Source organism: Pongo pygmaeus, chromosome 13 (genome assembly GCF_028885625.2).
Source record: "Pongo pygmaeus isolate AG05252 chromosome 13, NHGRI_mPonPyg2-v2.0_pri, whole genome shotgun sequence".
NCBI classification, from domain to species: domain Eukaryota; kingdom Metazoa; phylum Chordata; class Mammalia; order Primates; family Hominidae; genus Pongo; species Pongo pygmaeus.
This window is the reverse complement of record NC_072386.2, coordinates 120,434,112-120,449,107: the sequence shown is the minus strand read 5'-3', so window position 1 is coordinate 120,449,107 and position 14,996 is coordinate 120,434,112. Positions and strand designations below refer to the sequence as shown.

General features: G+C 52.5%; 1 protein-coding gene across 1 annotated transcript in view; it reads left to right on the top strand.

The window, feature by feature from the left end:
• The window catches only part of PTGES (prostaglandin E synthase), a 39,611-nt gene that overhangs the window by 13,666 nt on the left and 10,949 nt on the right, over positions 1–14,996 (top strand). The window contains exon 2 of the mRNA XM_054501203.2: positions 9,967–11,370. Within this exon, the coding sequence (XP_054357178.1) occupies positions 11,245–11,370 (126 nt within the window). The 5' untranslated portion in view covers positions 9,967–11,244. The remainder of the gene's footprint in view (positions 1–9,966; positions 11,371–14,996) is intronic.

The following is a 14,996-nucleotide window of genomic DNA, read 5'->3' as shown; positions in this document are numbered from 1 at the left end:
TCGTGATCCGCCCACCTCTGCCTCCCAAAGTGCTGGGATTACAGGCGTGAGCCTTAACAATTTTTGAACAAGGGGCTTTGCATTTTCATTTTGTACTGGACTTTACAAATGATGTGTCCAGACCTGCTTGGAGTCACAGTTCTTCCTGTGCTTATAGCAGTGAGGGAGTCCCAGCAAAAGATGGAGGCTCCCTGCAGTCTGAGCTGAGTCAGCAGCACATGGGATAAGGCCCCTCTGAGAGGGACCTTTACAAACTGCAACGAAGCAGTGGTTACAGGGGCTGGAAAACCTGACATCCAAGGATGAGCTCACGGGGCAGTGGTTGTTTTGCCTGGAAGACAAGATTTTGGGTGAACTGGGTGGTGTCCTTCAATTTCTGAAGGGCAGTGGAGAGGAAAAGGGAGAGAGAGTGTGTGTGTGTGTGTATGTGTGTGTGTTCTCTGTGGCCCTAAAAGGCAGATCCAACTCACTATAAGGAAAGAATCTTGAAGAATTTTGAGCAAGGAAAGTTGTGCAAGAAGGGAACAGCTGGCCTGAACTCAAACCTCAGCTCTCTCAGCTCTGCCTGGGGGTCAAGAGCATGGGCTCTGGCTGGAGCCAGCTACATCTCTGTCCAGATCTGTTATTCTTAGATAAGGTCATTCACTAGCTTGATCCTTTATCTCCCTCTGTAACATGGGCCTGATAATGCTCCACAGTACAGGGTGATGATGCCGGTATAAAATATAAAGCACCTAAGGGGTGTCTGGCCATTAGGAGGTGCCTAACAAATGACACCGTTGTTTGCTGGTTTTTTTTTTTTTTTTTGACAGAGTTTTGCTCTTGTCACCCAGGCTGGAGTGCTATGATGAAATCTCGGCTCACTGCAACCTCCGCCTCCCAGGTTCAAGCAATTCTTCCGCCTCAGACTCCCAAGTGGCTGGGATTACAGGTGCTCGCCACCTGTAATGCCCAGCTAATTTTTGTAGTTTTAGTAGAGATGGGGTTTCGCCATGTTAGCCAGGCTGGTCTTGAACTCCTGACCTCAGGTGATCCGCCTGCCTCGGCCTCCCAAAGTGCTGGGGTTACAGGCGTGAGCCACCACGCCCAGCCGTTTGCTGTTATTACTGTTACTATAATGAGTTCCTCGTGCCTGGGAAGGTTGCAGTTGAGATGGAACTCAGGAAGTTGCAGAGATGACCCTTGTATCAGAAGTAAAATAAGATGCACACATTTTCCCCTTGACAATTGCAGCATCTGGCATATTTGGATGATTAGTAAAAACCAGTTGGTCAGGCACGATGACTCATGCCTGTAATCCCAGCACTTTGGGAGGCCAAGGCGGGAGGATCACTTGAGGTCAGGAGTTCAAGACCAGCCTGGCCAACATGGTGAAACCCCGTCTCTACTAAAAATACAAAAAAACTAGCCAGGCATGGTGGTGCACACCTGCAATCCCAGCTACTCGGGAGGCTGAGGCAGGAGAATTACTTCAACCTGAGCCAAGATCATGCCACTGCACTCCAGCCTCCAGCCTGGGCAACAGAGCAAGACTCAAAAAACAACAACAAAAAAACAAAAAAAAACCCCACAAACCAGTCATAAAGCGCTGTCCCGGTGACAAAGGCCCTCAGGGAAAGGGGTGGTGCTTCTTGTGGAATGGAGGTTGTTTTGGGGCTTGGAGGCTACTGAGAAAGTGGGAGTGGTTTGAAAACTCCAGCCAACTTCCTGGTAGCTAATCACTGGCTGAATCCAATCTGAGGAATGCGGAGCTCCCCATAGGGCTCCTAGGAAACGGGTCCCTGATGTGTCTGAGAGCTGCACACAGGAATTGCCCATCTCCTCTGCAGCCCGTGGGAACCAGCATTCGTGGGCAGTGTGCGTGTGAGCATGAGACTGTATGTGCCTAGTTAATGCATGGGCAGCTGGGCATGGGAGGGTCTTGGCTCCCTCTGACTCCAGAGCCTCTGCTTTGAGCCACACTCAGGGTGACAGCAGCTTCCCTGGAAATGGCAGTGGTTTGTGCTGAGACAAACATTTCCTGTCTTCCTCCTCCCCCATCCGCCTCTCCTGTGAGCTGGGTCCAGTCCTGGAGCTTCAGCCAGGAAATGCTCCTTGTGTGTCCACAGCCCTGCACATCAGCAGCGGGATGAGAGGCCCAGAGTCCAAGGAGCAGCAGATGGGTTCCATCAGGGGCTGCTGGACTGTGGTCAGAACTCAGGCAGTCACAAGTGTGTTTGTCTCTCCAGAGACAGAAGGAGAGGACGGCATCACTCAGCTCCAGGAATTCCCCCGCGTTTAACGCACACGTTCAGGCCGTCTGTCTTTCCACAAATATTTACCAAGCACAGCTCTGGGCGCACACCATGCTAGGCACTGTAAATTCAGCCATAAACAAGACAGAAGCTCAGTTTTACTTTTCTCTTACCATAAAACTAACCATCTTCAAGTGTGCAATTCCGTGTCATTGGTACAGTCACAGTATTTTGCAACCATCTTTACCATCCATTTCCAGAACATTTTCATCATCCCAGAAGAAAACTTTATACGCATGAAGCAGTCACTCCCATTTCCCCACCCCGCCTACCCCCTGGCAACCACAAATCTGCTTTCTCTTTCTATAGATTTGCCCATTCTGGACATTTTATACGCGTGGAATCATCATAAAACATGTGACTGCGCACCTGTAGTCCCAGTTACTCCAGAAGCTGAGGCAGGAGAACCGCTTGAACCCAGGAGGCGGAGGTTGCAGTGAGCCGAGATGGGGCCACTGCACTCTAGCCTGGGCAAAAAAAAAAAAAAAAAAAAAAGTGACCTTTTATGTCTGGCTTTTCTCCCTTCACATCATGTTTTCCAGGTTCATCCACGTCACAGCGTGGGTCAGGATTTCATTTCTTTTTATGGCTGAGTAATATTCCATTGCGTGGATACCCTGTCTTTGCTTTCTTTTCTTTTCTTTTTTTTTTTTTTTTGAGATAGAGTTTCATTCTTGTCACCCAGGCTGGAGTACAATGGTGTGATCTCGGCTCACTGTAACCTCCACCTCCTGGGTTCAAGTGATTCTCCTGCCTCAGCCTCCCGAGTAGCTGGAATTACAGGCACCCGCCACCACACCCGGCTAATTTTTTTGTATTTTTAGTAGAGATGGGGTTTCACCATGTTGGCCAGGCTGGTTTCGAACTCCTGACCTCGTGATCTGCCCGCTTCAGCCTCCCAAAGTGCTGGGATTTCAGGCATGAGCCACTGCTTCCGGCCCATTTATTTTTATTTATTTATTTATTTTGAGACAGGGTCTTGCTCTTTCACCCGGGCAGTGGCAGGATCACAGCATGGCTCACTGCAGCCTTGAACACCTGGGGTCAAGTGTAGCTGGGACTATAGGTGCACACCACCATGGCTGGCTATTTTTTTTTTTTTTTTTTTTTTTTGTAGAGACAGAGTCTCACTGTGTTACCCAGGCTGGTCTCACTTCTGCAGTCAAGGGACCCTCCTGCCCTGGTCTCCCAAAGTGTTGGAATGACAGGTGTGAGCCACCATGCCTGCCCTCCAGTCTTTTCTGACCACTGGAACTTTCTTATCACTGGAGCAGTCCCGCTTTTCCACGTTTCTAAGAGGTGAAGAGCTCACTTTCAGTCTCCTGACTCAGGGAAGCATGAAGTTAGAGAATGGAGGGACCCTGAAATTGCACGTGGAACGCTAAGTAGTAAAGTCAGCTGTCTCTTGAGAGCTTACCAGGTACCAGGTGCTATGGGCACGAGCCGACAGCCCTACAGCTAGAACAGGGCTGCCTGTGTGACGAGAACATCCCCCACTACCAAAGGCCAGCTGTGGGGTCATGATAAGGACAACCACTAACCCAGGACTCGGGCTCCACATCTCTAAAACGGGCCTCCTAGGCATACCTCCCTGAAATCTGATGACCTCTGTGATTAGCCCAGTGTTGAGTGAGAGGACAATGCCCAGTGACCCCGTGGCCATCACCCATCTGACTGCTGTCCTTAAGCAGGGTGGCATCATCCCTGAAAGCCCTCTTGGCTATCTCAGGAATGAGCTCCAGGGGCTGGGCTGAGCTTGGGAGCCAGGCAGGCAGCTCACAATTAGTGGTTCCCTAACAGGGAGCTTCCAATCCTAACCACTCACACTTGTCAATAAATGTCAGCTTCTGTGTTCTCCACTCCTGGATGGGTGTTTGTGGTGTCAACGTGCAAACTAAATTTAAAATGCACGGTCTTTTCCAGTCCAAATGGAATGGTTCAAAGGTGGGTGTGTTAGGGTAATGCCTCAGTGGCCTTGTTCTGGTCCCAGCCTGCCCAGCACCCAGTCCCTCTCGGAGACCAGCCTGCCCAGCACCCAGTCCCTCTCGGAGACCAGCCTGCCCAGCACCCAGTCCCTCTCGGAGACCAGCCTGCCCAGCACCCAGTCCCTCTCGGAGAACAGCCTGCCCAGCACCCAGTCCCTCTCGGAGAACAGCCTGCCCAGCACCCAGTCCCTCTCGGAGACCAGCCTGCCCAGCACCCAGTCCCTCTCGGAGACCAGCCTGCCCAGCACCCAGTCCCTCTCGGAGACCAGCCTGCCCAGCACCCAGTCCCTCTCGGAGACCAGCCTGCCCAGCACCTAGCCCCCTCTAGGAGACCAGCCTGCCCAGCACCCAGTCCCTCTCGGAGAAACACAGGCCTCTCTCCTGGCTCTCTCCCCATCAGAAGACAGGCAGCCAGGCTCCCCCGGGTGTTCCGGGAAACAGGCGGGCAGGAGTCAGAACCCAGGGCCAAGCTTCAGGACGCAGAGCCAAGCTCCTGGAAGAGAACTGGAGGTTTTCACTTATGTCAGTGTAGACTCTTTTTTATAAGGGAGAGAAATCCAAAACAAATTAGCTTAGTTCAATTTAACAAATTGTAGTTGTGGCTATATATCAGGCACGATACTGGTGCCTGTAGTTCACTGGTGAACCAAGAGCCCTGCCCCAGGAGGACAGATGTTAGGCAGTAGGGATAATAAGTTAGATGGTGTGAGGCCGGGCATGGTGGCTCATGCCTGTAATCTCAGCACTTTGTGAGGCCAAGGCAGGCGGATCACCTGAGGTCAGGAGTTTAAGACCAGCCTGGCCAACATGGCAAAACCCCATCTCTACTAAAAAATACAAAAATTAGCTGGGCGTGGCCAGGCACGGTGGCTCACACCTGCAATCCCAGCATTTTGGGAGGCCGAGGTGGGAGGATCACCTGAGGTCAGGAATTTGAGACCAGCCTGGCCAATATGGTGAAACTTTGTTTCTACTAAAAATACAAAAATCAGCTGGGCGTGGTGGCACTTGTCTGTAATCCCAGCTACTTGGGAGGCTGAGGCAGGAGAATCACTTAAACTGGGAAGGCGAAGGTTGCAGTGAGCCGAGATCGGGCCACTGCACTCCAGCCTGGGTGACAGACCAAGACTCTGTCAAAGAAAGAAAGAAAGAAAGAAAGGAGAGAGAGAGAGAGAGAGAGAGGAAGGAAGGAAGGAAGGAAGGGAGGGAAGGAAGGAAAAGAAAGAAAGAGAGAGAGAAAGAAAGAGGGAAGGAAGGAAGGAAAGAAAGAGGGAAGGAAGGAAGGAAAGAAAGAAAGAAAGAAAAAGAAAGAAAGAAAAAGAAAAAGAAAGAAAGACAGAAAGAAAGAAAAAGAAAGAAAGAAAATTAGGGCATGGTGGTGGGCGCCTGTAATCCCAGCTACTCTGGGGGCTGAGGCAGGAGAATCTCTTGACCCCAGAGGCAGAAGTTGCAGTGAGCCGAGATGATCGCGCCCCTGTACTCCAGCCTGAGCGACAGAGCGAGACTCCGTCTCACAAAAAAAAAAGTTAGATGGTGTGTTATTGGGTGATATGCGCTATGGAAAGAAAAGTGGAGGCAGGGAAGTGGCCTCAGGCGTGGGAAGGGCAGGGCAGACTGCAGAACAGATAAGGTGGCCAGGGTGAGCCTTATGGAGAAGGTGACGTTCAAACCACGATTTGAAGGAGATGAGATGTCAGCCTCGTGGAAACCTGGGGGAGAATTCTAGGCAGAGAGATCCATCATAGCAAGGGCACAGAGGCAGGACTGTGTCTGACAGATTTGAGACCAGCATGGAGGGTAGTGTGGCTGGGCTTAGTGAGTGAGGGGGCCGGAAGAAAAGAGGAGTTCCGAGAGAAATGGGGAGCAGACAGGACAGGACCATGAGGTGTTGTCCAGACGTTGGCTATTATTTATTTATTTAAGACAGCAGAGTCTCACTCTGTTGCCAGGCTGGAGTGCAGTGGCGTGATCTCAGCTCACTGCAACCTCAGCCTCCTGGGTTCAAGAGATTTTCCTGCCTCAGCCTCCCGAGTAGCTGGGATTACAGGCCGGCGCCACCACACCCAGCTAATTTTTTGTATTTTTAGTAGAGAGGGAGTTTCACCATGTTAGCTAGGATGGTCTCAATCTCTTGACCTCATGATCCTCCTGCCTCAGCCTCCCAAAGTGCTGGAATTACAGGAGTGAGCCACCGCGCCCGGCCCAGATAGCTTTACTCTGAGTGAGATTGGGAGCCACTGCGGTATTTGCTGAAAAGGAAGGAAGTGATTTGACTTTTTTTTTTTTTTTAAGCAAAAATGAAAAATCCTAGATTTCTAGGCTTGGCTGAGTCAGAGGAGGTGGATCACCTGAGGTCAGGAGTTCAACACCAGCCTGGCCAACATGGTGAAACCCTGTCTCTACTAAAAATACAAACACTAGCTGGGCGTGGTGGCACATGCCTGTAATCCCAGCTACTCCAGAGGCTGAGGCAGGAGACTCGCTTGAACCCAGGAGGCGGAGGTTGCCGTGAGCCGAGATCACGCCATTGCACTCCAACCTGGGCAACAAGAGCGAAACTCTGTCTTAAAAACAAACAAAAAAATCACTGTGCATTTATTTCCCCATCACTGGCTACAGAAAGCCTAGCAATACTCCCAAAGGTCAGGAACCAGCAGCAGAGGTGGGGCCACTTCCTCCTCTCTAAGCCTCCTCTGATGTTAGGGACAATCAGCCAGCATGAAGAGCTTGGTTTCTGATCCTCAGGAAATGCCAAGGAGGGCGCTGGACTAAGCCACAGGATGGCTTTCAACAGGGCAGCGCCTCTGCTCAGGGTTTCGAATGGGAATAGGAAGAACTTTCACTTTCATGGGTCAAAAAAATATAGTAAAGTAAAAAGGTTTGAAGATACATCTCAGTGACTTTTTTCTCTTTTTGAGACAGAGTCTTGCTCTGTCGCCCGGGCTGGAGTACAGTGGTGCAGTCCTGGCTCACTGCAACCTCCGCCTCCCAGGTTCAAGTGATTTTCCTGCCTCAGCCTCCTGAGTAGCTGGAATTACAGGCACACGCCACCACGCCCAGCTGATTTTTGTATTTTTAGTAGAGACGGGGTTTCACTGTGTTGGCAAGGCTGTTCTTGAACTCCTGACCTCAAGTGATCCCCCTGCCTCGGCCTTGCAAAGTGCTGGGATTACAGGCATGAGCCACCAGGCCCAGCCCATCTCAGTGACTTTCGACATATGCATTCACCTGGGTAATCACCACCCAGATGTAAAATATTTCCAGGGGCTTCTGTTGTCCTCATTGTTGTGGGCACACTGCTGTAGTTCCCGTGGGCCTCAGGACCAGGCCACAGTGAGTATCCCCCAGTCCCCAGCACTGTGCACACACCATCTCCTGTCCCCCACTCTCTGCAAGGCAGGGGACACCAAGCCCATCTTACAGGCAAAGAAATGGAAGCTCAGAGAGGAGTGACACCACCATCACCGTCACCCCCAACAGCCAAAACAGCAGCTTCCATTGGCCAAGGGCAGCTTCAGGGAAATTCTTGGCCAAAGATCAGAGATTTTGTCCTCCTTGGCAGGCCCTGGCTTAGCAGGTTCATTTCAGTAGACAGTGAGGAAAAGATTCCTATCTTGAGATCACGTCCATCAGTTATACAAATTCCCCTACACAGTCTCTCTTATTTTCAGCTCAGGGTAGCAGGAGGTGATCGTCTGCTCTTTGCCCCAAGCTGGTTTTCCCAGCCTCTGCTTTCTATCTTGTTATTTCAGAAGACCAGTCAGGGAAGAGCCACTCTCCCTAGTCCAAGGAGGACAACCAAAGGGCCCCTCCTGGGCTGTGTCTGGTCCACGATTCTGGGGGTGGTACAGCCACCAGACCCCAACCTCGTAACTGAGCTTTTTGACAAGGAAGGTAGCTACCTGCAGGGGTTCCCACGGGCTGGGGGCAAGAGAGGCAGGGATTCTCTCTTCTCCGACAGAAATATCAGCCAGAAGCGAACTTGCACAGCTCCTCCGACAGAAATATCAGCCAGAAGCGAACTTGCACAGCTCCTCCGACAGACAACCAGAGATAAAACGTGTCTCAGGACATCTTGTACTTTCCATGTTCCGTCCCTGATGGTATGGTGACCTATCATTTATCTTGTGGGGCCGGGACAGCCTGGCCTGGCAGTTCCCCATGGGAGTCAGTTTATCAAGCACATCTTTTGTTCGGATAAAGGACTGCTTGGCACACAGCAAATGGGCAAGGCACCACCCCCACCTTGCTCGCACCCACCTCCCCCAGCAGCAAGGGCAGGGTTTTCTATGAGTGTCCCTCCTGACAACCCTACTAGGTAGGGATCATTATTCCCTTTGAGCAGGAGGAAACGGAAGCTCAGAGGCTGATACTGAATACAGCGCCTACCGTGTTCCAGGGGCTTAATAATTATTTAGCTCCCACAACTGCGCTGGGGAGTGACTTAGGGTCAGCTGCATGTTACAGCTGAGGAAACTGGTTCAGAGGAGGAACCTGCCTGCCCAAGGCCACACAGCTACAGCTGAGGGCTGGCTTTGGGATTCGAAGCTGGCTAAATGTGGCTCTGGCCAATCTTCCCTTTGATCTCTGCTGCTTTGGGGCATAGGTTGGACTGACACAGCTGTCCCTATGGGCCGGTGCTGTCCCAAAGCACCTGGTCAAGCCCAAGAGTGAAGTAGGCATGGGAAACTGGTTTCTCCCTTTCCCCTTTGCCCCACTTCTCCAGGGCACCTCTCAGCAAAGCCAAACGTGTTGGCAAAAATAAATGAGCAAGAACTGTGTACAAGATCCCTGCCCTTGGCCAGGTGCGGTGGCTCATGACTGTAATCTCAGCACTTTGGGAGGCCGAGGTGGGTGGATCACAAGGTCAAGAGATTGAGACTATCCTGGCCACCATGGTGAAACTCCATCTCTACTAAAAATACAAAAATTAGCTGGGCGTGGTGGTGCGCACCTGTAGTCCTAGCTACTTGGGAGGCAGAGGCAGGAGAATTGCTTGAACCTGGAGGTGGAGGTTGCAGTGAACTGAGATCATGCCATTGCACTCCAGCCTGGGTGACAGAGCAGGAGTCTGTCTCACAAGAAAAAAAAAAAAAAAGATCCCTGTCCCTGTGGAGGTCCTGCCAGAACCCGGGGAAGGGGGCAGGATGCAGCAAAGTGAGGATTTTTTTTGAGACAGAGTCTCGGTCTGTCACCCAGGCTGGAGTACAGTGGCGCGATCTTGGCTCACTGCACCTCCACCTGCCAGGCTGAAGCGATTCTCCTGCCTCAGCCTCCCAAGTAGCTGGGATTACAGGTGTCTGCCATCATGTCTGGCTAATTTTTGTATTTTTAGTAGAGAGGGGGTTTCACCATGTTGGCCAGGCTGGTCTCGAACTTCTGACCTCAGATAATACACCCCCCTCGGCCTCCCAAAGTGCTGGGATTACATGTGTGAGCCACCTGGCCAAGGTGAGGATTTTGAGGTGAGGGATTCAAAGAATCTTAGGAAACAAACGTTGATGCTTTCTTTCTTTTTTGAGACAGAGTCTTGCTCTGTCACCCAGGCTAGAGTGCAGTGGTGAGAACATGGCTCACTGCAGCCTCAGCCTCCTGGGTTCAGGTGATCCTCCCACTTCAGCCTCCTGAGTAGCTGGGACTACAGGCGAGCACCACCATGCCCAGCTAATTTAAGATTTTTTTTGTAGAGACGGAGTCTCCCTATGTTGCCCAGGCTGGTCTCAAACTTCTGACTTCAGGTAATCTGCCCCCCTCGGCCTCCCAAGGTGCTGGAATTACAGGTGTGAGCCACTGCGCCTGGCCTGGTGATGCTTTCTACTGAAGAGTCAGTTGATAGGTCTTTCAGGGAGATCTTGTGATGAAGCATCAAAGCATTTGACTGGGGAAAGAGACCCAGGATAGTCAAGTGATGCTCAGGAAGTCAGTGGAGCCACGTGCTGGTTCCCCATCTCTGCTATAGCAAATTACCACAGACTTAGTGTCTTAAAACAACACAGCTTCCTTCTCTGACAGTTCTGGTGGATGAAGCCTGAAGTGGGTCTCACAGGGCTAAAATCAAAGTGTTGGGAGGGCTGCGTTCTGTCTGGAGGCTCAGGGAAGAGTTTGTTTCGTCCCCTTTTCCAGTTTCTAGAGGCCCCTGGTATTCCTTGGGCCATGATCCCTCCTTCATCTTCAAAGCTAGCAGGTTAGCATCTCTCCTGTCGGACTCCTATTCTGTCCTTTCATCTCCTCTCTTAATTCTGCCTCTGTTTTTATACTTTTCTCTAGTTCTACTGCCTCCCTCTTGGAAGGGCCCCTCTGATTACACTGGGCTCACCCAGATAAACTAGGATAATTTCTCCCATCTCAAGATCCTTACTAAATGCCATGTGAAAAGTCCCTTTTGCCACATAGTCACAGTCACGGGTTCTAGGGCTTGGGACATGGATGTCTTTAGGGGTGGAAGGTGTCCTTCAGCCTGCCACAGATGGCAAAGTCATGTCCTTGTGGCTGCAGCTCCATTGTCCAGGCTGAGTGTGGGGGCGCATGGTGTGGTTCTCATGCGCACCACCTACCCTGACCCTGCGGAGGTGGGCAGGAGGCAGCGACACTCACCACGTGCAGAGGTCCTGCCAGGTGCCCAGCCTCATCATTCCCTAGAAGGCAGGCACCGCCACATGCTCTCACACTATAGATAAGGAAACAGCTTTGAAACAGATTTGAAAGTGTTTGAAGATTTGCCAGGAAGGAGGGATCCAGAGCCAGGGACTGGGTCCGGGACACCCCGAGACTCTTTGCTTCTTGGAGCTCCAGGGACTGCTTGTCTTTCTCTTCACAGGAGAAGGGGGCCCTGCTGCCGCGGCCGTGGGGCGGGGCGTGGGCGGTGCTGGCTGCAGAAAGGCTCTCCCCGCCCTCTTTGTGCTTTCCCTGCAGGCTGCTCCTCTGTAGAGCTGATCACACCCACAGTTGAGCTGCGCTGGCCAGAGATGCCTGCCCACAGCCTGGCGATGAGCAGCCCGGCCCTCCCGGCCTTCCTGCTCTGCAGCACGCTGCTGGTCATCAAGATGTACGTGGTGGCCATCATCACGGGCCAAGTGAGGCTGCGGAAGAAGGTACGTGCCTCCCTGGGGGTCCCCGGCCTGGGCCATACTAGCTTCTCTCCACGTCCTGTCAGGAAAGCCTCGGGATAGGGAAACGTGGCCAAGGTGTGTGCAGGGCTGGGAGGTGGGCACCTCTTCCAGCCCCGCCGGGTGGCTCCCTGCCAGTCCCGCGTGTCAGCAAGGCCTGCACCTTCTCCTCTCTGGCTTAAGAGCACTTACTCGCCTGCCGTGCCACCGGGCTGAGTTCTTGGCGTGGAGAGAGCCAGAGAGTGTCTGTGAGAGAAGCAGGTTCTGGAGGGTGGAGTGTGGGAGCGTGACAGCACAAAGCCTCTGTCTAACCTGGTGGCTTCCCGGCACGGGAGGTCTGATATCTGGGTGGAGTGGGAACCGGCAAAACAGGAGTCCGAGAAACATTTAAGTGGAAATTCCCAACTCCCGGCAAATGTCACTAACAAGCCCACTGCAGCCTCCAGAGGCCGGCTCCCAGCCGGGCACCGTCGGGGTGCTCAGCGAGGAATTTCCCCACTAATCCGAGCCCCTGAACCAAAACAACATTAATGAGTCCCAGAACTGGGCCGGGGCAAGTTCCAGTAGCATCCGTCACACTGGACTGCGAGTCTGCAAAGTCATAGGCCGAGCTTGTCGGCTGTCCTGGCGGCAGAATGCAGAAAGACCCCAGGCACCTGTTACTTCCTCCCCAGGTATTTTAATAAAGCAATCATTTCCTGAAACTGTCTCTGTCTTCCCCTGTGTCCAGTTCAAAGGCGAGGGGAGGCGAGACTGGCTCTGGCACTGCATGCGGGTGGATCCTGGGGAGTGAGGATCTTGGCCACAAGCCAGGCTCAGGCCCTGCTGCAGGTACAGGCAGGATTAAAGGCAGAGCAGCTGCCCAAGTGATAGGATGCCCGGAGGCTACAGCACACTGATGGCTTCTGACTTCTCCCTGCCTTGGCTGGTCCCGGGATATGGGATCCAGGCATCAAGCAGAATAGCTGCATTCACTTATTGAATCCTTCCCAGAGGACCGAACGTAGCCCGGAGCTGAGCATGAGATCCCCGCTACAGCCCTGAGGAGTAGGGGAGGCGCCATAGTCATCCCGTTTTCTAGGTGAGGAACCTGGGCTCAGAGAGGAGACATCACTTGTGAAGGTCACACAGCCCCACAGTATGAACTCTAGTGTCCAGCTTCAGAGCCCACATCCTGTCTTGGAGGCGGGGGTTTCTGTTTTGTTTTTTTTTTCCTGCTGTCCAGTCTGGAGTGCAGTGGCATGATCTCTGCTCACTGCAACCTCCACCTCCCAGGTTCAAGCAATTCTACTGCCTCAGCCTCCCCGGTAGCTGGCATTACAGACGCACACCACCATGCCCTGCTAATTTTTGTATTTTTAGTAGAGATGGGGTTTCACCATGTTGGCCAGGCTGGTCTTGAACTCCTGACCTCAGGTGATCCACCCGCCTCAGCCTCCCAAAGTGTTGGAATCACAGGTGTGAGCCACCACACCTGGCTGAGGCTTGGGTTCTTAACAGCAGGCCAGCGATTCTTTTTTTTTTTTTAATTATTACTTATTTATTTTAGAGACAGGGTCTTGCTCTGTGGCCCAGGCTAGAGTGCAATGGTGCGATCATAGCTCACTGTAGCCTCAACTTCTCGGGCTCAGGTGATCCTCCCACTTCAGCCTCCCAAGTAGCTGGGACTATAGGTGTGCGTTACCGCTCCTAATTTTTTATGTTTTTGGTAGAGATGGCTCTTGCCATGTTGCCCAGGCTGGTCTCAAACTCCTGGGCTCAAGTGATCCTCCCATCTTGGCCTCCTGGAGTTCTGGGATTACAGGTGAGAGCCACTGTGCCCAGCTGTGATTTCTTTTTAACATGAATTCAGGGAGGGGAGGAGGAGAACCTGTCCCAGAGCCTTTCTGCCTGATTGGCAGGGACACTGCAGAAGGAAACCCCCACTCCTTGGGCTGCTCCTGAGGTGTTCCTCATGACAACATGGCCCCCTCTTATCTCTGCTCTGGGCGCTAAGTGTCATCCAGGAAGGACTTGCTGGAGGTGACAGTCACAGGCCCTGGCTCCTCCACCCACCAGCCTGGGGACCTGGACAAGTCTGGGAGCTCAGTGTCCTCATCTGTAAACAGGGGTCGTGACAACAGTGCCAGGAGAATGCAACGCCCCACCAATGTTTGTCCTTAAGACTTATAAGTAACTGAAATTAACATGAGCACAGCAGCCTCAGGTCACTTTCAAGGGACCGCAACCAAAGGCTGGCCTCCCACCCTAGCTAAGGCGGCACCCCGGCCGCTGACACTGGGGGGCTTCCTGGTCTGCACTGCAGCTGGCTCTGGCCTGGCTGATTTGTATTTGAGTTGTATCTCCAGGGGGAGCAACTCCATGGGCAGTGGACTCCTAAAGGCAGTGCCCACTGTATGCTGAGGCCCCTTGAAACATATCACGGATCCACGGACAGAGCCTTCGGTGTTGGTGATTCACTGATTTAAGGGCCAGCAGAGAGGAATTTTGGGTGTGAAGGTTCCAATCTCAAAGATCTGAGCTGCATTCTCCTCTGGGGTAGGGCAGGGCAGGCCCACCAGGGAGGACAAACCAGCCCTTGGGGGACAGTCATGAGTCAGAAGCACAGGATTTGCCATCAGCTGAACAATTTAGAAAACCTGCTGCTGAGATTCAGGCTCTGCTGTGGGCCTGGTGGGGTCTGACTGTCTGGATGCCAGCAGGGAACAGTGGAGCAGGAGTCATGGGCCTCCGATGAGCTCAGTGTGACTTTATGTCTCTGCTTTCCAATGAGAGAAAGTGACAATTCACTGAGCACCTCCTTGTGCTGGGCATTGTCCTAGCGGCTTCTCCAGGTCTCCCTCTCACTCGTCACACAGCACATGAGCTGTGATTTCTCCTGAGTTTTCAGAGTTCAGGATCCTGTGGTTAATCAGTGCGGAGCTGGGTTTTCAGCCCGGGGCTCTCAAGACCTTCTCACGGCTTTTAGTGCAAAGTCCAAATTCTTCAGGTGCTGCCAGGACCCCTGATGACCCCTGTCCCTTTACCTTGGGTCCCTGTCCCTTGCCCTCTGTGCTCCAGTGTGCTGGTTTTCTGTTCTTCACACATGCCCGGCTTCTTCCAGCCTCAGGGCCTTTGCACGTGCTGTCCCTTCTGCTTTGAATGTTGTTGCTCCAGCCCTCCCTTCATCTGGTTAATGTCAATGCATCTTTCAAGCCTCAGATTGTTTGTTTTATTTTTTTTGGAGACAGAGTCTGGCTCTGTTGCCCAGGCTGGAGTACAGTGGCGAGATCACGGCTCACTGTAGCCTCGACCTCCTGGGCTCAAGCAATCCTCCTGCCTCAGCCCCCCTGCCAAGTAGCTGGGACCACAGGTGTATACCACCACACAGCTAATTTTTGTATTTTTTATAGAGATGGGGTTTCATCATGTTGCCCAGGCTGGTCTTGAACTCCTGAGCTCAAGTGATCCACCTGCCTCGGCCTCCCAAAGTACTGAGATTACAGACATGAGCCACCGTACCCAGCTTGTTTGTTTGTTTTAGAGATGGGGTCTTGCTATGTTGCCCAGGTTGGTCTCAAACTCATGGAAGCTCAAGCAATCCTCCTACCTTACAGGCGTGAGCCACCGCA